Below are 27,463 nucleotides of genomic sequence, written 5' to 3'. Positions count from 1 at the left end.
CGCTTCATCTGTGAAAAGAACATACGTTGGGAAATTGGGATCAACGGCTGTTCTCTGCATGAACCACTGACAAAAAGTAACACGCTTGGGATAGTCCTCTGCTTCCAGTAACTGCACTGTGTGCAAATGAAAAGGATGTAAACGTTCCTCGTGTAGTATCCGCCACACTGACGATTGTGAAACTCCAAACTGGCGAGCAATACCTCGTGTGCTAGAACTTGGCTGTTCTTCGATAGACTGTAGGACAGCTTCCTCGACTGAAACTGTCCGTATTGATCGGCGCCTGCCTCGATCAACATTAATACCAGCAAATGATCCAGTTTCGCACAGTTGTCGATGCACACGTGAAAACATTTGATGCTGTGGCACGCGCCGGTTGGGGTAGCGTTCTGCATACATTTGCCTAGCTCTAAGACAGCTTTCTCCTGCGGCACCGTAAGTTAGATGCATATCTGCAAGTTCTTGAAACGTGTACCGGTTCATGTTACTTCTGCGAAGTCACCTTGTCGAATGACGACTGGCTGCACACGGCAGACAGCTATGCGCGTTCATGGGAGATGCGGACACACACCGCCCTCTACACCGTCATGCGTTCGTTTGTGCCCATGCTTTCCTATGTGAAATAGTGTTCTTTTCCTATTCCCTACCTCCCCACCAAATATTGATGATGAATTCAGAATCACCCTGTATGAAACTCAAGATACGCACGATTCAGCAACAACATCACAAAAAGGTAACAAACGATGTTTCACAAAATATTGATGAGCAAAACTAAACATTATATTCATAAATATGTTTCACAATAATAGTGCCTGAAACAAATATTACATTTCACAAAAAAGAGGCATAACTAGCGAAGTAAATGTCTATCACTTACTGTGCAAATGTAAACAAGCACATTTTAAAGACTGCTCTAGACAAATCACCAAGCATAAAATCTGCAACCAAACTGTTTTAATTGAAACTTTATTCCATCTAAGACACAAACAATTCGTTAATTTCGCCAAAATCTTTTTTTTTTTTTTTGAGATTAAAAAATACGAAAACAAATGACTTATTCAAGTAACATGCGATTGCTATTCAGAGAAACAGCGGTTACTGTGTTATATTGGTAAATCGTAACGCCAGAAGAGGGCGTCTTGGACCGCTGGATCGCCAATTCATTATTACGTATGTCCCTGGTGAGAGTAATTTGCGTCAGGTATCATTTTAATGGTTGCGTTTTAACATTAAAGAAATCTGCTTTTTTTGCTCATTCTTTGATTTTGTATATATTCTGAACATTACTAGGCTTTATACAGGCTTACTATTGGGAGAAAACTAAAGGGAAAAGTAGGATAACGGAAGAATATGAGAGTTTTCTCCAATTTCTAATGTGGGAAAATGAACCAAACGGCGGAAAATCGAGGAAATAGGAGGAATAATTCCGTGTCAAATAAAGATGGTTCAATTTTCGTTTAAAACATTTAAAAGAAGAAAATATCCTAAAGACGTCTTTTGGAAATCAAAAAGAAGAGTTTTAAAGCTTTGCAAATATACGAGTTTTAACGAAAGTCGAAGAATCCGATCTCCGTTTGCAGCATGTTTCTCTGGAACTTGTATACCAACCATGACGTCACTTAAGAGAAGTCATTGCCGGAAAGCTTTTGCCACTCCCCTTTGCCTCTCTGCTCGTACTGCAGGCAGGCACTCACGCCGTATATCGATGAGAAAAATATCGATATACACTAGTTTTAGTTTAGTCAAAAATTTAAATTGACACACATTATCACGAGCTGTGGCATGTGTTTGTAAATAGAAAGTTTTATATTACTTCAACAATGTTGAAAATCAAAAGGCCATGGAGAGATGGCGTAAAATTTTTTTCCACGCCTTTTCTGGATACATAAAGGTCCGGTATTTTGCTTAATTTAACCTTATTAAGTGCCCTATTTGGTGTTTAAGTGCTCAACTTATCGAAAGCCTTTCCAACTTTAAGAACTTTTATAATTTTTGTGTTAACATTATAATTGCTATTTATCGTCAGAAAATAACTGCAGAGAGTCGCATTTTGCTACTTGAAACCGTGGAATCATTATTAGAATATGCATAAATTTAATACTTTGAATTTATTTTAATGATGTTTACATACTTCTAGTTAAACACTTATTCTGTGTGTTGGGGGGGGGGGGGGGGATGTAAAATATTATTGAAATTCACTTGCATAGATGAATTTCTTTTTTTTTTTCCCTTGCTCCGTGAATAAAACAATGCAGTTTTCTACTTTGGTTAGAGGGGAGAGTAAGTTTTATTCAATGTTTTTAAGTTTCGATGAGCTCTAGTGTACTACAAATCTTAACATTTTCTGAGGCTCAAGTGAAACATGAACATATGACTATGCGTGTATTTGCATGGAGCAACCGGTTGAATTTGTGTTGATTTGAAAATATCAGCGGTTAGTGCCGTGAGTGTCCAGAGGATATTTTCGTTCGTTTTCATCAACTTTTAGCTCTGTTACAAGGTGCCTGGTTAGTCACCTGTTAACCGGTTAAGGGGAGGTGGAGAAAGTTGGTCCGCTTTTTTACTTATCATTTTTATTTAATGATCAGTTCAATTTTCTACAATAAGTTTCACTAAACACTTCTCAACCCCCAGATATTTTTCGGAAGTGTTGAACTGATAAACTTTTTTTTTATTAGTTTTTTAATGGAACTTCGTAAAATGGACCAACGTGTCCCACGGGTGGGGTATGTTGGTCTGCCTTGTGGGGCACGTCAGACTGCATAACTCAAACAACATCTGTTACAATTTTAATGATAAATACTTAAACTTTGTAATTACCTTATTCTCTGCTGTGTGTAGAGTGAAAAATATTAAGTTTAAAGATCAATATAACATATTAAATTAATTTTTTGATAAGTCATTTTTATTTAAAAGCAGCAATAAGCATTAACCGTTAGTATGCAATTATTTTTTAAAAATCAAAAGAAATATAATAGAACATTGTTATAATTATTGAGATTTAAGAGCAAAAAAAAGTTTTTAAACTATGTGAGGTAGGTTGGTTGGGTCCAACATACCCTGCAAAGAGTGGACCAACCTACCCCACCTTCTTGGTCTGAAAAATTGATTTTGTAATTTTTTTCTTTTTGACAAAAAATGAAAAACTTGCCATTTATATTGAACTAAATCAACTTACTTTAAAAAAAGAGCTCAATTTTTTCCCACAATCTTGATGAAAACCATTAAAAAAAATGAAGTTACTTTCTGGAATAAAATTTGTTCAATATAACTACCATGTGATTTCATTATAGGATTTGTAGGACCACAGGTGCTATTTGTTGGTCATAAAATAAAATAAAAAATATCAATAGTATTAAAATAATCAAGACCGGTGCAATGTGCTCCACGGTCCAACGTACCCCACCTCCCCCTACTCTATTCCAACATACCATATTGTCGCCTCAGAGCAACAGTAGGATATCTTAGTGTTATTCCTGGGATTAGATGTCTTACTGTTGCTCTAAGGCGACAATATGATATATTTTGATCTACTCTGTTGTTAAAAGTATCTTCCCCTGGAAAAAAAATGAAGTTGAGCAGTTGTTTTTTAATTAAGATTTTGTTGGTTATAAATTCTAAAATGTTAATATCTTGAGAAATCTTATCAGCATACCATTAGGGCTGCAGAGTCGAGGTGAAAATGACACTCCTTTACCTCAAAATCAGTTTGACTCTAGAAGCACTAGCAGAGTTGCTGACTTCCGGGGAAATGAAAAACTAAGAGTTTTTAACAATAGACTCCTGAGTCTAACTCATTACCCCAAAATCTCTTCGACTCGGTAGCCCCGCTTGCCATGCTGAGTTTCATACATGTATCTGAATTTTTTCTAGGTGCATATATTTTTTACACTTGGCATTTGACTCTGCCCTATTATTTTATATCACCAATTAAGCCATAGACACTCTTGTCTGTTTTGACATCTCAACAGTGGGACACGCACAGCCTGGGGCAGACTGGCTAGCTTCAGCCCAGTAGCCAAAGTCACAATTTGGTCCTCCTTTGTAGATAAAAATAAAATAAATAATTGAAAAAAAAAACTTATGTAAGAAAAGCCACATAGGCCCCACTCTTACCACATTCCAAAGTTAAAAGATTTATGACAGATAAGAGACACATGTATCAACAATAACTCTGAGGTTAAAAAAAGAGGAAAGAAAAAAATATTTTACTTTTAAAATACTTAACATTTTTAATCTATATACTGTTGTGCATTTTTATACAAAGGGTACAATAAGGCCATTCTAAGGAAAAACAGACATTTTTTCCCGCACATGACATATAATTCACTTAGAATAATAATTTAAAAGGTTAATGAACAAAACTTTGGTTCTTAAGAAATGATAAATACGTAAATGATTTCTTAAGGACAAATTTGTTCACAACCTTTTGAAATTATTACTTTTTGATGAATTATATGGACTTTCACATTAGAGAAAAAATGGCGTTTTATCATGGAATAGCCCAATAAGGTTTAACTGTAAAATTATTGGGCACTGAAGTATAAAGATTACTTTTCATTCAAGCATTCAGCAACCGAGTCAATTCTGCTTTACAGGAAGCTGTGCTAACTTCCACACTATCATAGTCATAACTGAATGATCATTTGATATGAATCAGCATGTATTCTTCAAGAAAATCTCATCAAAAGGTTCGAAAGTAAAGGATTTTTTATAATTTTCAAGATCGAAAAAATCTTCCACACGATACTTGAGGGCACATTTATATGCTGTGGCGTATAGTCTTAATGTTTGCGTTGCACATATTTTGCTAAGTAACAATGCAGTTTATATATATTATAATTTTTTTTCATGCAGTCTGGGCTATTTGTAAATATTTACACTATTTACAGTCTTTCATTCACCAAAATGAACATACATGATGACACTTTGCCTCAAATGGAGGACTTTGTAAGAAATTACATACAGTTTGTACAATGCTAATGATGAAGCGGCACGACAACAGTGGTGCCTCTGGAACAAAGTTCCGAATATTGTCAACCTTGCACCATACCCCAGGTACCCGAGAGTGCAAGTATTTTTTTAGACTCCATACTAAGGAGTCGTGATGTCGTCTCCCCAATCCAAAAATTTTCTTATCACTGGAACCTACCAAGAGGCGTGACTGTGCCAACTTTAATTTTTTAATTGGTTGACTTCTTGGCCACTGCGATCGTAGCCAAATCAGGAAGAGATTTGATTTGCTTGACCAAATGCTCCACAAAATCTATACCCTAACACTGCACTCGGCACAAGATCAAAAGCATCCATGGTAATTGGCCTTCAAAAGGTACAACACCGTCAAAGGACCTAATGATGTCCCAGCCTATTCACTGCTCAGACTGGACGGTGCTGTATATCAATCTTAGGTGACCTACCAAGGTCGCCCAGTAAAGGAACACGTGGATAGGAGCATATTATAATGCTACATACGTATAAAGAAGGATACATGATATGTTGGTCCATAAACATTAAGTTCATGCAAATTATGCATCTTTTACATGCTTATTTATGACATTGTACTTTCTCCATCATTAAAATCATCAGAAGAATCATCATTTAGGTTCTCACCCTCTGCAGAATCGTTTAGTGGCATGTTGTAACCAGAATAATTCCTAGAAAATTGATCAAGATCTTTACAAATTTCTCTCGTGTCTACTTTTGCGTAGTTTGATAAAGCACATAGTGCGTCTTGTGGTGTTTCCTTTTCAGGATTTTAAGAGCGTTTTCAGAGGGTTGTTTGATCGTAAAGGCCTCTTCAATTTTTATTAATAAGGGTACAAAAAAAAGTTTTAATCGTGTTTTATTGATGCAGGGCTCTTTCTCAGTCTGGACCCGACCCCTATTGTTCTGACACCCTCTAATTTCACCAATGTAGGGTCCATGGGAAGGAGATAAAATTCAGCCTGTTCCCAAATGCCTTTTCCATACTGCATAGAGGTTTTTTTTAACATTTTAAAAAATATAAAATATGAGTATACAGTTATATAAAAAAAAGTTTGAGTTGGCCCACCCATCGATTGGTCCCGTCAGGGATCCCCCACCAGCCAACTGGGCCATCCCCCCTCCCCTCGTGCAAAGCAGATTTTATGGTGCGTGTATTCCCCTTTTTGTTTGAGTCAACATACAATTTTCTCAACTAAATGAAAAATATGAAGAAGTAATATTTTTTAAGGAAATCGAAATTATAATCTAAAAGGTAATGTTTTCTTCCAGAAATTTTGATTATAGTACATTAATTACTTCAAGACAAAAGTGCAATCGGTCTAGTCTATAGGCTAGACACCACACTATAGTGTGGAGGGTCACACCAGTCACACTATAGTGTGAAGGGAGACTGCTTCTCCTTGCTTGTTCCTGTAGAGTTATTTATTTTGTGTAGCCTGAATCTCTGAAAAGGAAAAATTCAAGCTATGTAAAATAAACAATCCTATGGGCGAGGAAGCAATCTCTGTTAGTGAGTCCTGCCCAGATAATCTGCAGCAGCATATAATCCACACCAAATTATTTTTTAACAAATAATGTGCTGGAATATATGGTACTTGATTTGTTATTTGACCAACTTGCTGCATCAGTTCATTGCTGAAATACTGTATATACTGGCGTATAAGTGGAGAAATTTTTTACAAAAAATGATGTTTAAAGTTAGGGGGTCCACTTATACGCGGGGCCGAAATTCCAGATTTTTTTGTTAGAAAAAACCCCCGAAAACTTTAACATTTTCTCGATTTTAGTCCATCCCTTTTAAGCAGATGCTAAAGAAGTAAATACTTAAACATTCTGCTATGATTTTATGTAGTCTGACTGTGAAATAAAGAAAAAATAATTACCGTAATTGGCCGAACTACGCAAAATGTGCGGGGATGGCCATATTCCCAAATTTTCTTGACTGTCGCGAATCATTGCTCATTTTTTAAAAATAATATAATATGGCTACAGCACAAAATTTTATTCACATAAAATCACATTAAAAGCAACCGGTAAAAAAAAATCGTAACAGGGGCATTCCACGGTATTTTTGACATTATGTAGAGTCTGTAACATGATTTTTTTTTGCCATAACTTTTTAATTTACCGTTTGATTTGCAAATTATTTTGATATTAGCTGGTGTGTTGGTAGGAAAAGATCAAAATAAAATAATATGCTAATCAAGCAGTAAATTAAAAAGTTATGGCAAAAAAGGTCACGTTACGGACTCTACATAAATGTCAAAAATACCTTGGAATGCCCCAGCAGCGAAATCGAACCCTTTACAAAAATTGCTATCACAAAAGTGAATCCTTTTGGTGCAAAAGAATAAAAATTTGATGGTTTTTAACATAAAAATGTTCATTATATTTCATTTTCCTCCATTTTATAACATTTAAATTCAAAATTAGCGGAAAAACGCCCCCATTTTTTCAAAAAGCAGGAACTCTTCTTAGACACTGGTTTTCGATTTTTTCATAATTTTTCTCCGGAAAGTGTAGGGGGGGGGGGGGTCGACTTATACATGAGTATGTACTGTAACTAATTAATATTTCTCTTGGGGTGAGATATGCTAGGTAGGATGAACTCGCGAAATGTGGCGCTTACAGATTTTATTCAAATGCTGTTCATTGTCTTAAGACAAAACAGAGTGCCTTGTTTAATTTGCAGGCAATATCTGTTTGTTGAGGCCTTCGTCCAACTTTCACATTTTTCTTCCTGGAGTAAAAATCAATAGAGTTGTGCCTGGAAGTTATGTACAATTTGAGTGCACAAACTTGACTCCTATTTTGATTTTAATCGATCTTTAACAAGAACTTCCTTCATTCTGTGATTCCTTGAAGTCTCTTATATCTGCTTGCTCAGCACAAATGAATGTGAAATTGCAAATTTTGTCTATTTTACGAAATGTGTCATGATGATCATAAAAATTCAAACCCCATGCCACAGCTTTATTTCTAAATAGTATCATTAAATAGTAACACCCTTTCTGAAAACTACAAGTTGCCGTCAGAGTCAGAGCCAAGGCAGAATTGTAAGCAGGTATCAAAAAGTTTGTTAGAGCATCCAGACACTGCAGTTTTTCTTTTGCTTGGACTCATCAGTGCAGACTGTCCCAAACCGATGAGCTCAAACAAGAGTAAGACTGCAGTCTGGATGCTGTAATGAGCTATTTGGTATTTGCTTGCAATCCTTCTTGTATTTTTTCCAACAGTTTTTGTCGACCATCTTGGCATATGTTTGAAAGTTTTCATCCTTTCTTTTTGGCATTAAGCTAATACATTTTCCAAAAGTAGGCTGCATATTGTTTTTAACTTTTTAGAAATCATTTCTCTCAAACTTAGCTTTTTGGAAAGCTTTCTGAATAACTGATATGAATTTCTGTTCTCCAAAACATGTTGGAAAGTTTTTTTTCTATGTTTTGAACATTTAATAAATGCTTATTTGCTCTTTTTTTTTTCTTTTCGTAGCTGCTTAAATTGTTTTCAAATGGATTTGGCAATTTACATTTAAAGAATTGTATTTCAATTTTATGAGTCTTCAGAAAATATTTTGTCAACATTCTATTAGTGTAACAAATTTATGCATTGGTACAGTTTAACAAGCAGTATTAATAAAAAACCAAAAAAGAAAGAAATATCAATACATGAATGAAAACAAAGATGAAAAAAAAACTGCTTCTTTTGCATTTTGACTTCAAAGTTTTTTTTATTTCCCTAAAGTTTTTTTTTGTTTCATATCTGAAGTTATATTTCTTATGTTTTTAGGGCACATCCTGGATGTCTGTTTTGCTGCTCACTTTTGGGCAAACAAATTTGTGGACAGAATGCTTATTATGTTAGCTGAATTAATTTATGACAAACAGGTATGTATCATATAGGTACATGTTAAATTAAAATTTTCTTGAATGTCCCTTTAAGACTGGTTATTTTTTGCGTGACCTTTTCTTTATAAGTGACCTTTTCTGCTTGACCAGAGAAAGGTGAATTCCTACCTTTGGAGCTGGGGGCAACCCAAAACACATGCAGCGTTTTACCCCATATTGCTACATTCTGAAAAATGGGTCATGTTGTTTTTAAACAGCTTTTAGAATACCGTATTTTCAGGAGTATGCTGCATCCATCCTAAGCAACGCATCATAATTTCTGTTAAAGAAAGAAACAATTTTACTTTATGCACTGCTCCGCTTGTAATCGTTACACACTAAGATAAACAATTTAAAATAAATATTAACAGTAAAAAGAACTGGACTGCAATTAAAACAGATTAAAGGTTCTAGAAGTGTTTTAAAAATAATAGAATTATTTATAATACAGGGCGGTCATTCCAAGCTCGTCCGCTTGCGAGATCGAGATTTTCGCTCACGTGATCGTTTGTGATGTAGATATGTTGCAAAGTAGTATTCTAATCTACTCGAGCTTAGCTTCTGATGATCCTAAATCATTCAAGTACTTTATTTCTCCTTTAAAAAAGGTTATATTTAAGTTTTGTGCTACTTTTTAAGCAACACATTTCCAAAATGGTTCCACGTTTTCAAAATGGCGTCCTGTTGAAGATTGTTTATTTTCACAAGTCAGAACAAAAATGCTCCTTCCAAAATGAATAAAAAGCAGTACAACTCATAAATTTCTTGTGTAATACATATGAACAACAAAAAAAAAAGACGCTGTTGCATCAAAAGAACTAGACTAGACTTTTTCAAACTAATACACCGTGGAGACCGTTTTTTTTTTAATTTTTAATCATTGTGTTTTCTTTTCTTTCTTTTTTTATGCAAGAAAACCTGCACATGGAGGGGGAAACTCAACCTCTGTAAAAGCAGGAAATGTTATCTTTTTTTGGGAGGGAATGGCAAATGAAGCTCAGAAAACTTTTAGTTGAAAAGGGGGGGGGGAGGAAATTTGGGATTATAAAGAGATTTCACTTTTCACAAAAACTGGGGGCTATAATCGATAGGGGGGTTACTTTTGGAATTTTACGGTATGTGCAAAATATTTATCACTCTTTTTCCTTTCCATAGCTTATAAATAGTTTTTAAAAAAATCATATTTTTACTTAATAATAAATTTTAACTTGATCAGCAGATAATATTCTTATTAATAAAAAAAAAACCTTATGAACTGCTTATTTTTTAAAAAATCATTATCTTAATTTTACTATTTTTTATTTCATTAGTTATGAGTGAAATAGATCCTTTGAAACCTTCAAAAAGGAGCAATATCTCTCATAAATCGAAAATGGATGTTGTATGTGTCATTGATTTGGTGAGTAATGAACTGAATTTTACTTTGTATGTGTTTATTTTATGAATTTATGTCCAAAGTTGTTTCTTCATATTTAAATTTTAACTGCCATTTGTTTGACGTATCCTCAAATATTGCCTGAAATTTTTATCAATATCAATTTACTTGAAATAGTGTGAGAGTGGTTGTAATCCCAGACCAAAAATAACATTCAGATATCTGGAATTTTTTTAACATTATGCCAGAATACGGTATTCTGACCATTCCACCTACATGTGTACATGTGACATTTGCACACTATTTTTTCTTTTCAAAGTTTGCTTTCATTAGCTCAGCATCAAAAAATCATGTCTTGGTTTATATTATCTTGTTTTACATCTTTTTATAAAACAATAGCATGCACAGTAAAATGATTCTCGGTTTTTTGTAATTATTCATTTTATAAAACTTGTAATGTGTTTGATGACTGAAAACTAAAATTTCCTTTCTAAATTATGTCAGAAGAAGAAAATTTTAGCTAAATATTCCTATTAAAATGTAATGAAGTGTTTGTCTCTTAAAATAAACTTGCTTTTAGAACGTGAATTACACACTGTTGAGTTTGGGTTTTGAGCTGTTAATTAGGTACACTGATTTCAAAACTGTATTTAGTTTTCTTCTACCACGTCAAGTTTTTTCTTTACAACTTAAGAGAATGTGACTACTCTCTGAAAAATTGAGCATGGATTGAGGCCGGGATCTATAAATTTTGCCCCCCCCCCCTTTATCAAAATCTGTTTGGACCCTCCCCAGAAGCCAGCAATATATATTTGCAATGTTAATAAACCTTATTGCTAGTTTGTTTTCAACTTTTATGTCAATTTCTTGGGCCGTTGGGCCCTTTTAGGCCATGCTTCCCCCCCACATTACGGGGTCTGCGGGTACGCAGATCTGTGCCTGCATGCATCATAGAAAGCACTGTTGTTCTTCTAATTGTCTCATATCTGCATTTTCTAGCCTGTCATTTGAAAAGATATAAGCCAGTGTTTTTGATGGTCCACAGATTCAGCAGCATATTAAAGATGAAACTTTCGCCAGAAAATTGTTAGAAATTCAAAAGAATGCTTTGTTGCCATTCAAGAACATTGTTAAAAATTTTCTTTGAAATATATGAGCCCAGAATTATGCCGAAATCGTCCAACTTGTGGAGAGCTTCCAAATGCTTGGTTCCCACATGAGCATCAAATTGCATTTTTCACCTAGCCACTTTGCAAACTTCCTGGAAAATCTTGGTACACTCAGTGATGAACAGAATGAGCAATTCCACCAAGGTTTGAAGGTCCTAGAGACACAATGTCAAGGTAAATTGGATGCTTATATGATGGCTGACTGTTGCTGGAGCATTAAGCGAGAATGTCCACAGATTAAACAATTCAGCAAAAGCTATGAGCGAAAATTTTTACTTTAATATGTATAAGTATACAATTTTACTTGCAGTAACTATTATAGCCTTTGTATGGATAAAATTTTTCATTTTAAACAGTGCATTTGGTAAGGTTCTACTTTATTTTACCTAATTTGTATGACTTTTGCCGGTATCCTGTAGTTTGAAAAGTAGACAAAAACTGCCATTATTTTTGGATTCAGAGGCCAAAAATTAGTTTAAATCAAGTTACAGGTTTAAGCAACAAAATTGCTGTTCCCCAGTGTATCTGTTGAGAATGTCAATTATTTTTATTCATGATATTAACTTGGGTGGAATTTTTAAGTTGCAATTTATAAAATTAAGAGTAAGGGTAGTTGAATGTACTTAATTTCATAAAAAAAAAAGTTATCTTCATTGAATATTTTTTATGTGTATTGCTCTGAGTTGAACATTCATTACTTTCTAAGTTTGTGTGTCTCTACTTTAAGATGATACCAGACAATCGGAATCAAAGGCTGAAGGCTCATGAAGAAATTCAAAAGGTCTGTGAGTCACTCGCCAGCACCTACCATCACATCCCATTTCAAAAACTAGATTTTGAAGAGCTTAATGTTATAGATTTGTTTTACAATGCTGATGTTGCTATTGTTGATCTTTCTGTTTTGGTGAGCTTTTAAGTAGTTTAATGCGTAATTAAATGATTTCATGAAAATTTCTTGCACCTTAACTTTTAACACTTTTTTCTTTAAACTTTTTTTTTCTTTTTTCTGTTCCAGGATCAGCAAAATCCCTTATTTTATAGGTTAGGTGTGCGAGAAAGCTTTGGAATGAAGCAGAATATTTTGATTTATAATGACAGTGCTCCAGATCTTTCAGTTCCTTTGCTGGTAAGTACATTATTTTTGCTGTTATTCTATTGTTAAGCAGGACGGCAAGCCATGTGTTTCATTTATGAATGTTATGTAAATATCATCTATATTTTATTGTCTGGGTGTGACAACAAAACTTGGTTTCAGTAATGTGAAGTGGCATCCTCCCCAGTTACCATAAATTTTCTTTTGTGATTCTCTAGGAGCATTAAGGTGAGCTACTTTCTACTAAGCAGTGTTAATTGAACAACAAAAGTCAATTATAGTTTTTAATTTTTGCTACAGTATGCACTTTTGATTATGCTAGTTTACAAATTCTGGGTTTTGTTATGCTCATTTTTATTTTTTTTTGATAATTATCAAAAAGAATATAATAAGATGCAGTTATAATTGTTTTTTATGTATATTTAATGCTGATTCTGAAACTAATCTTAAGTTTTTATTTGGGATTTTTTGTAAATTGCTAAATTAGCTACAAAAAACGAGGGGGGAAAAGAAAATAAAAGCCATTATTATTTTGAAGTATAGTAAACTCCTGATTATCTGCGGCCTTTCACACTTTCAAAAAATAAAAGTAAAAAATCCACTGATGATTAACTGAATGCAGTTAAATGAACACATTTTAACTTAACAAGTGCAAAATTTATTTTAGGACATTTCTGTTTCTTTCTTCCCTCTCCTTTCCAATGACATCAAACCTTACAAGGTCACCAAAATCTGACTAGTTAAACCCGATTTTCAGATCCACCCCACTTACTGAATTTTAAATCTATACTATTTACATGCGTAAATGAGTGACTAGACTAGTCTTGAAAAAACTCTCCTTCCCTCCCCTGTGCGGTTTTGATGTAACCTTGTTTTAACTGTTGCGGGTAATCTGTTTATGCAGTTTGCTGGTATATGTATATAATTGGTTGCACATGCATTTTTTGTATTCGCTATTATTATTTTAGCTATAGTTTTAAGTATGCAATTTTTGTTGATGTTTTTAAGCTATTACATACACTAAGATTGTTTTCACCTAGTTTGCGGATTATCCCTGAATTTGTTTATCCGCCATTACCGTATCTCACTATTCCGTGGATGATTAGTAGTTTACTGCAGACAAAATGCTTTTTCATGTGATCAATTATTTTTTTAGTTTATACTGTGCATGTAATTGTATGCAGGCAGTCAATGTGTCGAAGAAAGGAATGGCTTATTCACTCCTTGATTTTTAAGGATAATTGCTATAAAACAAGTTAATATTTTTTATTGCTTTGAATTTGTTTGATATATTTTCACGACATGTATCACTCTTCCAGAAACTTGAAAAAGTTAGGCACACATCTCTTTCTGCAGTTTTTTTTTTTTTTTTTTTTTAACTGAGGGGCATGATTAGAGATTTGAATCCCGCAGAATTTCGGGATTGTTTGAAGGCAATTCCGTAATGGTATTCTGGGATCCCCCAGGGTTATCTCAACTCTATCTAAAGTTGTATTTTAATGTACTTTTTTTGAAAATTAAATCTTGTCATATTATGCTTTCAATCCTGTTGAATTAAACTTGCTAAAAATTGCACTGGGTCCGGCAAGATTCAGGATCAGGGTTTTAGATTTGAAAACACTAGGCATTTTTTTTCCTTAAAGGATTATTTTATTACCTTTGATCTTATATGCATAATAGCAAAAAATATGGTATGGGAGAGGTAGAAGAATTGCTCACCATGTTTGAGCATGATTTTGTTCTACTGTGCTTTAACTATTATATCAGACAATGAGAACCGAAGTGGATCTTTCCTCTGTCGTGGCGCAAGAGATAGTAGGGGAATGTAGGGCAAAGTGAAATAGCTTGGCATAGTGAAATGTTGAAATATTTACTCTGCTTTTAGCGCTACCTGCCTAGTAATATTTTAACTACAGTCGAACTTCCACATGTCAAAATTTTCTATATATCGAAATCCCAGCAAATTTCCATGTCCATTACACAGAAAAATTGTTTCTATGAGGGTTGCCAAAATGAAAAGTGGACAAGTTAAATTAAAATAATACTTTTAATGTTAATTAAAAGAAATCATCATGGGCATTGAGGCACAGGTCCTAGTGTTGCAGCAGCAGCAGGTTGATGACTTCACTGTAGAAAGATCAGAGCTGATTTCTGTTTAAGTCCTGTACGGCTTCCTTCACGTCATTGTCCAAATGGAAACCTTTCCCCTCTAATGCTCTCTTAAGTGGCCCAAAGATGTGGAAGTCACAGGTTGACAATTTTGGACTATACGGGGGTGCTCAAAAACTTCCCTACGGAAAATTTGTTTAGGGTCGTCTGGGTTTCCTGGGATCTTTGTGGATAATAGTGTGAACGGTTCCTTTACTCAGGTTGAGTTCGCCACTGATTTCACGAGTTTCTTAAATCTTTCGATTAGCTTGGATCATTTCATTAACGAAGGGAATGGAATAATTGGTGATCAGGATGTTTGCTTGGCCTGGTCTCTGATGTCATGTGCAGCCCCTAACCGTACTACTGCGCTTTCCGATATGGATGTATCCATGGATAGCACGACTTTCCTTTTGTACAATTTTCTCTACTGGAAACAGGTTTAACCGCTGAATGGCACTTATGATGCATACCTCATACCACCCTTTATATACTTGTGCAGTAACGCTCTAATTGAATCATTCATTCTGATGTTATTGGAGTCCACTTTTCATTTGTCTAACCCTTATATATATCGAAAAAATCTCTACATATCAAAAAAAAATTTGAGACATTCGTAGATTTTTTTCCGACTTTAGACTTTGCGACAGGAAAAATAAAGGTTAGGGGAGAAAATTATGTTTACTATAGGTTGCTACCAAACTCATAAGGAATCTGGGGTTGAGAAGTGTATAGATAGGGCGTTGTTCTATTCTGGAGCTCTTAAATTCCCACAAGTTTATCTGGAATCTTAGTTGTAACTAGTAATACAGTAAAATCAGTTTCAAGTTTTCCCTATTTTCTGTTGATTATCATTCCTAGTCTTTTTAGCTTCAGTGAAAATCATTCAATTTAAGTAGATTGATTTTTTACTTTTTTCTCGATTTCCATTGACAAAATGAAAATCCCCTAATGTTGCGGATCAAGTTGAATTGCCGAAGAATGAAGATGTATGAAGGCGCAAGAATATGTCCTTTCTGGTAAATTTAGTTTTTCTGCAAGCAGAGTGCCATCTATTATGAGAGATCGGCTAGCTGTAATAAAAGTATTGAACTTTACAGAACACTTTCACTCAAAAACATAAACACTTTCACTCAAAAACATGAAACGGCATTACAGTTGGTTTTAAAAAAAAAGTGCTTAGTAAATGTTTCACATTAAATACTTCGATGTTTGGAGGTTCGACTGTATATAGTAACACATGTAGTCTAGTCAGTCAAGAAAAAAAATACCTCTGAAAATCAAAGAATATGATAGTACAAGCAATTTTCAAAAATTGATACTCATATTGTAATATTTTGTTGTAAGTCAAAAACTATTTTTTTATGATTAAATGATAAAGTTTTTGTTATTTACATTTTAAATACAGTAGAAGACCGTTATAACGCACACCTTGGGACCAGAGCTTTTGCGTTATACAGGTTTTTGCGTTATATAGATCATTTCGCAAATTTTGAAACTAATATTCAGAAAATATCTACATATTAGCACTTCAGAATGAGTTTTTTCTGCAATGAGTATTAAAGCACTAATATTGCAATTAGTTATTCACAAATAAATATGTTTCACAATCAAAATCCTGCACTTCTGCTAGCTTCATGGTTTGCATAACAGCTGCATTTTCAAGAGCCATCTGGTATTTTCTGTTTACTATGAATACTAATTTTCAATTTAAAAGCTTTGAAATAAGATGGAAAGATAGAAACTTTCAAAATTTAATTTGCCCATCAATTTTAATTTTTGCAAAGCAAATCAGAGGGATTTTTTAAACTTCAAAACCGATTGTTTACTTCTGAAAAGTAGTGCGGTTTATAGAGAATTGCGTTATACAGGTCGGCGTTATAACGGTCTTCTACTGTATTAATTGAAACCTACTAATATATGGTGCAGAATTTATTTGTTTAATATTAAGCTTATTTGTACTTCAAATATTTTGCACAGTTAGTCAAGGGAATGTACCGCAAAGTGAAATATTTCATTTCACGTTCTTTTTCAATCTTTTAAGAAATCAGTTATGTATTCATTGTTCTATTTACATTCTTTCAATCAAAAATTCTCTTATATTTTTTCATTAATTCACTTATTTTATTCATATATTTAATTTTTCTCATAATATAACTTATTTATCTATTTATTCGCTTATTGTTTCATTTTATTTTCATTTATCCATTCATTCTTTTATTTACTCATTTACTCGATCAAAAATATCTTTAACAATGGAATAAAAATATTTCATTTAGAAAAATATTTTATTTTTCACTTTGCCGCATAAAAAATAAAAAAAAAGGAAAATTTTTCATCTTTTTTTTTTTTTTTGAAGGTACAAATTTACTGCACCAAATAAAAAATTTATGTTTCAATCCAAGTTTTATTGTAAAATATATTGCTCTTCGTTTATGTACTGTAATTTTCAAAACAAATTTCGAATTTGTTCATTTTGTAAAAAGTAAGTAATCTTGTTTATCACTTTGCCCCACATCCCTTATTAGTAACCCTAGTAGGTGCTGTTGTACAGCATGATTTAGATTTTCTCTTAAATGAAAGCTTACCTAGGATCTGAACTTTAAAGGTGGTTCACTCAAAACTTTGAATAGTCCACTTACTTCCCATTGTTTCTCACTACCTCATATGTACTAGGTAGGCACTTTATACCATACCTAAAGAAATTTTGAAGTGGTGGAAAAAAAACTTTTTTTTACCGGTTTTTTTTTCAGGAAAAATTGAACAAAAAATAGAAAAATTGATTTTTCAATGAATAAAAATAATGTTTCTTAATAGCTCTGTGTTTCTTGGAACCAAGGGTGATTGTGGTCCGGTATTTTACAGAATTTCCGGTATTTTCGGACATATTTCTGGTATTTTCAGATATGAAAATACCGGAATTATGTTATTTTTTCGTTATGCTTTTATCTCCCTACCTCCGCAATTTATTTTAAATTATATAATACTCATCAAATATACCTGCAAGAGCCTTAAGATGAACAACTATCCCTTAAGATGGACAAATGTCAAGATAATTTGTATAACACCAGCTCAAAAGTAACTTTGTAATCCATCAAAAATTTAATTAAATGTGCACGCAATATTTTGACTCAGAACTATTTAAAACTGTGGCAAAGGTGCACTTAAGTAATAGGGGCCAAAGATCCCCCCCCCCCCCATTCTCGCTTTGAAACTTTCATGTATTTTTTGATGAACTCACAATCACCCCTGCTTGGAACATATAAAGGTCTATAAAAAAAATATAAAAAAATATATGCAATCCATACATCTTCTTTTTCTGCTTTGACAGAAATACACATAAAGGTAAGTTTAATTAGAAAAAAACCTATTTGTTTTATATCTGATAGCTTTCTTGGTCAAACGCCAGAAATCAATCAAGTTGTCGTTCAACCAATAATATTGGGTAACGTGTGTCTAGTTATAACAATTACATTTTCTCTGTTAGATTGCCTTTGAAACTTGAAATAATAACTGTAATTTTTGACTTACAAACATGATTGATATTGTTTAAAAGAAAAATAATTGTAATTTCCCTTCCTTACAATGTAATTTTACTGTCTGAAAGTGAAAACTATTGAGTTTTAATTTTCTTTCAATCCAGTCTAAATCCAAATCAAAACTAAATTGATTTTTCTTCTTCTTTCCAACAGAAACCCAAAACCAAAACTGCATAATGGTTTCTAATGCTGAATCAAAACTTAACTGGAGTTTCAATTTATTCATACTGCCTTGCTAAGCACAGTAGTAAAAGTAGTCATACTTGCACTTTTGAATAAAACTGAGTTATTAGAACCAAGTTTTTCTCTATTTCTTATTTTACTTAACAAATAAAACGTTTTAGGATCATTTGATCAAGAACTATTTTTAAATAAAATTTGAAAAAAAAAAAAGACATTTGAATCAAATATATGGAAGAGCCAAACTTTAAAACACAATATCTCAGCTTGAGCTCAACTGCAAATTCCACTTTTGTACTTGGCACGGCAGTATATACACTGCTTGACAATTGCTAAGGAACAGTTATGTTTTTTGGAATAGTTAAGAATAGATAATGATTAAAGAAACAGAATGAAATATATAGTTAGTAGAGAGGATGTGCCTTTATTATAGGTACAAAATAATACAGATATTACTGCATCAGTGAAGTAAAAACTTAAAAATACAAAAATAATCCTACTTAGATGATTTTCATACAACAACAAAAAAATGATCTAGGTCAGAATGATGGAGACATGAGTACTTTAATATGATGTATGATTACCAGGGACACTAAAGCACAATTTACATCTGTTTTCCATACTCCCCACTAATCATTGAGGAGTGCTTGGGGGATGTTTTTATACTCCTCTCTCAATGCGGATTTGAGTTTTTGTACTGTTCTGGGAGGGACGGTTCTTTGCGCAACACGTCTGCCAAGAGCCTCCCAGGCAAGATCCATTGGATTTAAGTCGAGAAAGTAAGCAGGTCATTGTATACGGGGAATATTTTCACTTTGCAGTGTGTCTGACACTTCAGTGCTCCAGTGTGGCCGTGTATCGTCGTCCGTAAAGAGAAAGTCTGGACCTACAGCCCCCCTAAAAAGACGAACATGGTCCAGCATAACATCTCTGCAATATATTTGCGACGTATCGCTTTCTTATTCAAAAATGTGAAGCGGTGTTCTGCCATTGTGCATGATGCCTGCCCACACCATGATGCCTGGGCCATACCGATCACGTTCGCAAATAAATTTGTGCATAACGTGTTCCACGCTCTCTCCACAGTAGTTGGTGACCAGAATCACTTGTCACACTAAAACAAGATTCGTCAGAGAACATCACTTTAGACCAATTGTGACGATCCCACCAACATATTCCTTACACCAGCGTAATCTCTCTCGACGATGATGTGGTTGAACTTGGATGAAACATACGGGCTTCTGTGCATACAAACCGACATTATTTACTCGCAGTGAGATGCTTCTGGCAGAAACATGCGTACCGGTAGCGGTTGTTAGATTTGCAGCTATCTGTCCAGGAGTGAAATTTCTGTTCCTTTTAGCCATGAGAGCTACATAGTGATCCTCTGAAGATGTGGTGCTGCTACCATGACCCCCGGCATGCTTTTGCGAAACATTCAAATCTTCAGCGGCCTTCTTTAATCAGTAGACGGCACTTTTTGATACACCCATTGCAGTAGCCACAACAAGTGACACTTTGACCTGCTTCTAGTCGTCCAACGGCTCGTCCACGATCGTAGATATTCAAATGATATCTTGCAGACATTTTACTCTTAAGTATTTCAAGAACCAAACAGAATTTCAGAGAAAAACCTTTTTTATAATCCAGCACTATTTTTGTTAAAAACCAAACAGCGTGAATTTTCGTACAAATCTTGAGCGTGTATGCACTGTCTTTTATAGATAACGAGTCTTGGTCTACCACGCCATCTGAACTTGAATTTATTTTCATTGGTCAGGTGGTTGAGGTACAAATTTGCATAAATCACTTGTTCCTTAGCAATTGTCAAGCAGTGTAGGTTAGGGCAAAAAAAAAAAAAAAACTTGGACAAAGATCGCATCATCGAATGAAAGTAATTTTATTTTAATGAGTATTTATTTTTGTCCCTCACTTTATTCGAAAATAATTTACAATATATCCCCTAGTTTATGTACTGTTTTTCAGTTTTCTTACAATTTTAAGCAAAAGACCTGCTATTTTAAAGTTGTTTAACCAAGTAGAACGACAGTTTGTTTGCTTGTTGTGCCTCGGCAAACAGTATTTGATGCGGTATGCCACTTCAAGTGGCTTGAAAATGATAGTCGATGTCCGAAAACTGTTACAAAAACGAACAGTGAACATTTCAATTAATCGTCAGGTCATCCAAAAGTGAGTTCAATGATTGAAATCCTTGGTTTTTCATGAGAGAAGTCATTGATGGGAATTTGTGACCGATAAGTGCGACTAAGGGCAAAAACAGCACAAACAGAAGTTTTACGAGTTCCAAAAAGTTCATGCTTCGTATGACTCCAATGATGCCAGAAACGTTTGAGGCGGGCCGCAAGTCTACACTGGAAGAGATACCTTTCACTGATTTACGGTTCAACCAGCTTATGACCCCAAGAACAATTGGATTTGGTCTTTAGACACTCCAAGCACCTTAGAAGATGTTAAACATCTCCAAAATCCGAAGTCAGGCTTTATCTGTGATGGAATCGGCACAAGCGAAAAAAAAATCTTTTTTTGTGGATGCGGGTGGTAAAATAAATCAAACATTGTACCAGAAGGATATTTTAGAAGCTGTTGTACTTCTGTGGACCTAAGAGCAAGCACTTCAGCACAGCAATATAGACTGGACATTTCAATTTTACTCCACACCAGCTCATACGGCCAAAAAAGAAGAGTGGTGCAAGGCGCATTGTTTTTGACATGATACCATCTTTAGAGTAGATGCTGTACTGGCTAGACCTCAATCCCATTTATTACACTATACTACCTGTTTACCTGTTATTACCTGTTTTAGAGTCAAAGGCCATCCCTAAACTACACATAAGTTTGGACTCTCTAAACCAATTGCCTTATAGGAAATAGGATTGATTAAAGGACTTGCAGCCCTTGAATGAAAACTTTGATAAGCAGTTGCACCTCTGTATTACTTCCAAAGGTGGCCAGTTTGAAACCAATAGATTTATTGATTGCTGAAGGTCTTCTCATATTATTTTTTGTGTTTTGTTAATTTATTTTGAAAAAGTTACATAGAAAATTGCTTGCCCGGGTTTTTTTGCCACATCCTGCACCCTGTGCATTTGGTTCCCTTAGTCAGCAGAAACGTAGTTCTGTGATTAAATTTATTCTTGTTTGTTTTATGAAGAAGGGAAATTAATTCCTCACTAAGGATACAGTCAAGTTCCGACTTACGCAAGGAATGCATTCCGAGATCCCTCGCGTAAGTCAAAATTTCACGTTGTGGAAAAGGGTATGTGTAAAATTTTTATAAACATTCCTAATTATTTTAGACACTTGTTAACACCACCTCAAACTGTTTTAAACCATTCCTTAGTCAATTAACCATACATTACCGTTTTTTACATAAAGAACTGAATTTTATTTGTATTTCTAAAAAAGCTGTTTTAATCAACATAACGACTGTTACGAGGTACAAAATCAGTGATCAATGGGAAAGAAAGATATAAAATAAACCAGTATGGTATTACGTATAGTATGTAGAAATAATAAAATGATGTACTATTACAGTAGTGTGCAGTAGATCCAGTAATGATATTTGTAACCTTAAAAATGAAGATGTTGATGATTCATGCTCCATGATCAAATTGTTATTCTAATATATTTTTAAACACAGTTGCTTTGCTAGTTCTTTTAAAATGCTTCCATCTTGACAACACCCCTGTTCCCGGTTTCTTGAATTCTCATAAGTGCAGCTTCCATTTTCATAATTTTTGCATTTTGCTTAGACACTACTCGGCGAACTTTTACGGATTTCCTTTTATTGACTTTTAATGGTACATATGGAAGATTCACTCACACCTCATTGTCGTGCTACCTTTGACGCATTTTTTAGTTGTTCAAGCACATTGAAAGCCTTTAGCTTTTCTTTAATTGTCAGAAACTTTCTCTTTTTATTTCTGTTTTCACAAACTTTAGATGGAATAGTACTTTTAGGTGTCATTATATTTCATCAACTTTTGCATTTAGAATTAAAAAAATATGGAAAATGCAGTGTAGATATTTGTGTATGCAAACAAAGCTATATTCAGACTAGTACGGTGTGGGAACTTCCGCTGCCTGTGATGCTAAAGGGATGAAGGTTCATTCACGAAAACAATATTTTTAGTAGCCAATAACAAAGCCGATACTTTCGCACTGCTATTCCGTTTTTGAAAGTCTTCATGTTGCAGGCGAGAAATTCGTGTTAGGTTTAAAATTATTTACTGGGGGGGGGGGATCGGGTTATAGGCATTTTGCGTAGGTTGAATCGCATTGTAGCGGACGTAGACTGTATTAGTTTAATTTTTTTTGCAAAAAGTTGCATGTTTCTTGATTCATATGCAAATTTTAATATCATGCAATAACTTGCATTATCAAAGTTATACAGTATTTTAACATACAAGGAGGGGGTGGGAGGAGGAAATTGCGTCAGAATTTAAGTATGAGAAATTTCTAATCACTTTTTGCTGAAAACTTCAATTTAAACTTCCTAAAAAGTTTTAAAAAAAATCATTTTTTCTATTTTTCTGGAGTGGAAATAATTTTCTTTGGGAAAATAAACGTTTTTTTTTCCCCATTTTTTCCGAAATTTTCCCTTTTTTCCGACTGTTTTCATTTCTAACCATACCCAAAATGGTTAGCTTTTGCTTTTAATTTGTTCAAATGGAAAATAACAAAATGTAATGTTCATCAAAAAAACATACTTTTTGTTTAAATGCTGAAAATAGACATTTATTAAACAAAGAGGAAGATATCACTAGAGGAATAAGAAAGGGAAAGCTCAAAGCAGAGCATGAATGTTCCAAAAATCATTGCTACATGAGATAATATTGAAAATGTATGACATGCTTCTTCAGTTTTTCTTTTTTCTTTTTTTTTCAAATTGCAGTTTGAATTTTACAAAAATCCTATCATAAAGGAACTAAATTCAGATCACGTCTCAGTTCTCTCATAATCTGTAAAAAATACATAAAAATCAATCATCAAAACTTTAAAAACATGAGCATGTCAAGTTAGTGCTTTTTAAACTTTACGTAACATTTCATTGATAGTGAATGTTTTAATTCAATCTTCAGCACAATATATTTTTTACATTTTGCCTGTAGAACGTAAACTTTTATATTTTGTGCATAATAAATATGTCTATTGAATACTTTTTCACTCTTTATTCAGCATACTTTTTGATGATTTAACTTTATGATGCAACAGATGATCAGGACTGCCGTGGGAAGGTAAAGGGCAGTAAAGTGAGAAGAAAAAGGTTTAAAATGCAAACATTTCTTTTTTTTGTCATGTATTGCGCACTTTATCGCTTTTAGCAAACAAGCTTGCTTATTTGGTATCCGCTGAAAATAAAGCATGAAAAAAATGAAGAATTTGAACGTTTTCCTTTTGTTAGTATGGAATACAAAACATGTTTCTTCCAGTACAATATAACTTTGATTTAATGATACCAAATTTAAGGATTACCTCAATTTAATGATAAATTTCACTGGTCCAGATCTGACTGCATTGAATGTGTATGCTCCTCGATTTAAGGATATCCTTGACTTCACCATAACTTTCTCCAGTCCTTTGACAATCCTTAAATCGAGGTTATACTGTATCTCAAAAATTCATTTCTGCAGATACTGCCCCTTACGTTGCCCTTGCTATTCCCACAGCAGTATTCCTTAAATCTTTCTACCTTTTTGATTTCTTCTGACAAAAATTATTCAGATCAATCATTGCCTTCTTTCATCAAACTATTTCGAAGTCATGACTCACAAATGTATTATCCGCGGGCGGCCTATAATCTGCAGGTCCTAAAATCGGCCTGAAGGAAAAAAAAGCTTTGTATAATCTGCGGATAATACGATGTAAAAAAAATCAAGTTTGAATTTAATATTCCATTTGAGCAACTAAACTAAAATTGTAAAAAGTTAATTATTTTGAAGGCATAATCAACATTAATCTAAAATATAATGATTTCTTCTTGAAATCTTAATTATAGTTCGCTAATTAGTTGGAAAACAAAGAGTCAAGACAAAGGAGCAAACGGTCTAATCTTGTGTGAATGGCTACCTATTTCACTCTAATCTTGCTTATTTTACATGACCTGAATCACCAAGAGGAACATTCAAGCAATGTAAAATAACCAACAGACAGGCAGGCAGCGAGGAAGAACATGCGTGGTTTGTAAAATAAACAACATTCAGTCAGCGTACGGTATTGGTCTCGATCGGTGAATCCTACTGTAAATATTGAGTGCTAAAGAAGAAAAAAAAATCACAGATAATCTGCTGCAGCGTATAATCCGCACCTCATAAGCTTTGCCTTTTTTAGCAGATTATACACAGGAAAATACGGTAGTTGAGCAGTATAAGTTTTATATGCATATATATATATATATATGTGCGTTTCTGTTTTGATTGCCATAAAAATACATTTCCTACAGTTTTAATTTTTAATTATTTCTTTTAGCTTTCATGTACAAATTACACCTTATTGTCTTATAAAGTGAATGATAATGGCTGTTGTGTTCTTACGGAGCCATCTGGAATAAGGCATGATGCGTCAGAGAGCAAAACTACGTTTAGTGGTCGTCTAAAAAAAATGTTGCAAGAAGTAGAAGTTCAGACTAAGTAAGAAAACCTGTCTTTCTTTTTCACTTGTTTTTATTTATATAAAATAAGTGATTTTTTTATATTAAATAAGTGATTAATAGAGCCAGTACAGCCCTAGAAATATTGATCAATACATTAATGATATTCTATAAACATACTTAAGTTCATTTTTATCTTATATCAGTGACCGCAAATTGAAGAATGTGGTACTTGCTTCAAATGTTAATGCTTTTGAATTTTGCACCTCTCTAGCGCCTCAGAAGAGTGTTAATGGCTAATATAATGCTCCCATTCCCTCCAAATAAAAATAATAGCTATGAAACTGTCAAAAGCTGAGAATGATTGGGACATGCCATTTCTGAAAAATGGGACATGATGAAAGAAAACGTTTGTCGTATATATGAATTCATGGGATCATTTTACATAAGAATCAGTAAGAATTATGACAGAAGCATTTTGAAGGTGTCTTTTTGCTGCACATTGTAATTAAAGTCATACAAAGACAAGACCTAACTTAGAACTCTTGCAGTCATGTCTCCTTTCCAAAAAAAAAAAAGAAAGAAATGAAAATTTTAAAATAGATTTTTCATATAGACGCTAAAAGAGTACACATTGTTTTAGCTGGCTCAATTTTAATGATTTTTGCTATCGTTGGTAAGTTGACTATCAAGTTTAGCATCTAGACTGCTTCATTATTTAGATTTGCTATTTGTTTTCCTGAAAAAGCTTGGGGGGGGGGGGGTATTAACTTGGAAGGTAGATTTCAGGTTGCAATTATAAGTTATGCCTATCAAACATTCATTTTGACATTACATCAGGCAGTGTAGCTTTGTCGAAACAAAATGGTTCAACCAACTAAGCATCACTTTGCAAAAAAATTTTCTTGAGATGTTGGGCAATACTGCACAAAGAACAACTCCATGCTTCATAGGTATTTACATATTTTATTAAGCAAATAGCTCCTAAAAGACTCCACATTATTTACTTTTGAAAAATCATTCTAAACAGGAAAACCCTTCAGTTTCCTCTTCTCAACAGATTCAGTTTAAAACTTCAATTTTCTTTTGAAAGTGTGAAGTCTGATATAGTTTTATAAGTTGGAACACTATTCCCTTGTAGACAAAGACTTATCTCCTTGATGAATTGATAAAAATTCACACATTGATACCACATTGACAAAAGTTAAGATAGTAAATTTTTTAGAGACCAATAATCTATTGACTAGTTTTCAGTACGGTTTCAGGAAAGGTAAATCTTGTGCAACTAATTTACTACATTTCTATTACAAAGTTACCATGGCTTTGGACAATAAGAAGCCTGTAGATGTTGTTTACATTGATTTTCAAAAAGCTTTCGATAAGGTACCGTATATTGCTCTACTTAGCAAATTAGCTAATATAGAAATAGAAGGGAAAACTTTCATTTAGGTAAAAAACTGGCTGACTGGAAGGAAACAAAGAGTAGTTGTAAAAGGAAATCATTCTAATTGGAGTTAAGTTTTTAGCGGGGTTCCTCAAGGATCAGTGTTAGGGCCTGATTTGTTCATTGTTTTTATGAATGATATTCATAAAAATATTTCTGGGAACATGAATTGTTTTGCTGATGATGTCAAAGTTATGGGGAGTGTAGAAAATGAAGAACAAGCAAATCAGTTGCAAGAGGATCTAGATCACATTACGGAGTTGGTTGATAAATGGGGTATGGCTGTTAATGTTGGGAAATGTCAAGTGCTACATTTAAGGCATGGAAATAAGTGTACAAGATATTATTTGCAAGATTCAGTCATTAGTCAGGCAGAAAAAGTTACTGATCTGGGTGTCTTAATAAGTCAGGATTTAAAGTTTAGCCAACAGCGCAGCATAGCTAGTAACAAAGCCAATAAGATGCTTGGATTTATCAATAGATCTATTTCAAACAAATCTAAAGAAGTTCTTCTGCCCTTATATAGAAGTTTGGTAAGACCTCATTTGGAGTATGCTGTACAGTTTTGGTCTCCTTATTTTAAGAAAGATATTAATGTATTGGAAAGGGTTCAAAAGCGGGCTACAAGGCTAATAAATGGACTTTCTCATTTAGACTATGATTCCAGGCTTAGAAGGCTAAAAATGTACAGTCTTGAGCAAAGAAGAGACCGAGGTGACATGATTCAGGTGTTTAAATTTATTAAAATGAAAGATGTTACAGGGCTGAAGTTTAGCCCTGAAAACAGGACAAGGGGTCATTGTTTTAAGCTATTTACATCTTAGGCTAACATGTATATTAGGAAAAAGTATTATTTTAGCAGGGTAGTAGAGCCTTGGAACAGCTTATCGGAAGAGGTGGTAATGAGCAAGGGAGTAGATAGTAGAATCCCCCTTCACTGGGGATTGTAAATTGACTAGGAACCAGTCTAGCTGGGCCCAGAGCTGGTTGCTGGTCGTCACTTTTGTATTTGTATTTGAATAACATCTGATA

General features: G+C 33.8%; 1 protein-coding gene across 4 annotated transcripts in view; it reads left to right on the top strand.

Moving 5' to 3' along the window:
* Positions 1-1,732: 1,732 nt before the first annotated feature.
* The window catches only part of LOC129231457 (mitogen-activated protein kinase kinase kinase 15-like), a 132,480-nt gene continuing 106,749 nt past the window's right edge, over positions 1,733-27,463 (top strand). For 3 of the 4 annotated variants that reach the window (XM_054865779.1, XM_054865778.1, XM_054865777.1), the window contains exons 1-6: positions 1,784-1,891; positions 8,776-8,873; positions 10,184-10,272; positions 12,145-12,321; positions 12,433-12,543; positions 24,867-25,027. In XM_054865779.1, the coding sequence (XP_054721754.1) occupies positions 10,186-10,272; positions 12,145-12,321; positions 12,433-12,543; positions 24,867-25,027 (536 nt within the window). In that variant the 5' untranslated portion in view covers positions 1,784-1,891; positions 8,776-8,873; positions 10,184-10,185. Of the gene's footprint in view, positions 1,892-8,775; positions 8,874-10,183; positions 10,273-12,144; positions 12,322-12,432; positions 12,544-24,866; positions 25,028-27,463 lie in introns of all 4 variants that reach the window. The other variant, XM_054865780.1, reaches the window with a different exon arrangement.

The sequence above is a fragment of the Uloborus diversus genome, chromosome 10, assembly GCF_026930045.1.
Source record: "Uloborus diversus isolate 005 chromosome 10, Udiv.v.3.1, whole genome shotgun sequence".
NCBI lineage: Eukaryota > Metazoa > Arthropoda > Arachnida > Araneae > Uloboridae > Uloborus > Uloborus diversus.
Note: the sequence above shows the minus strand (reverse complement) of the source record. Positions and strands in the feature narration are given on the sequence as shown.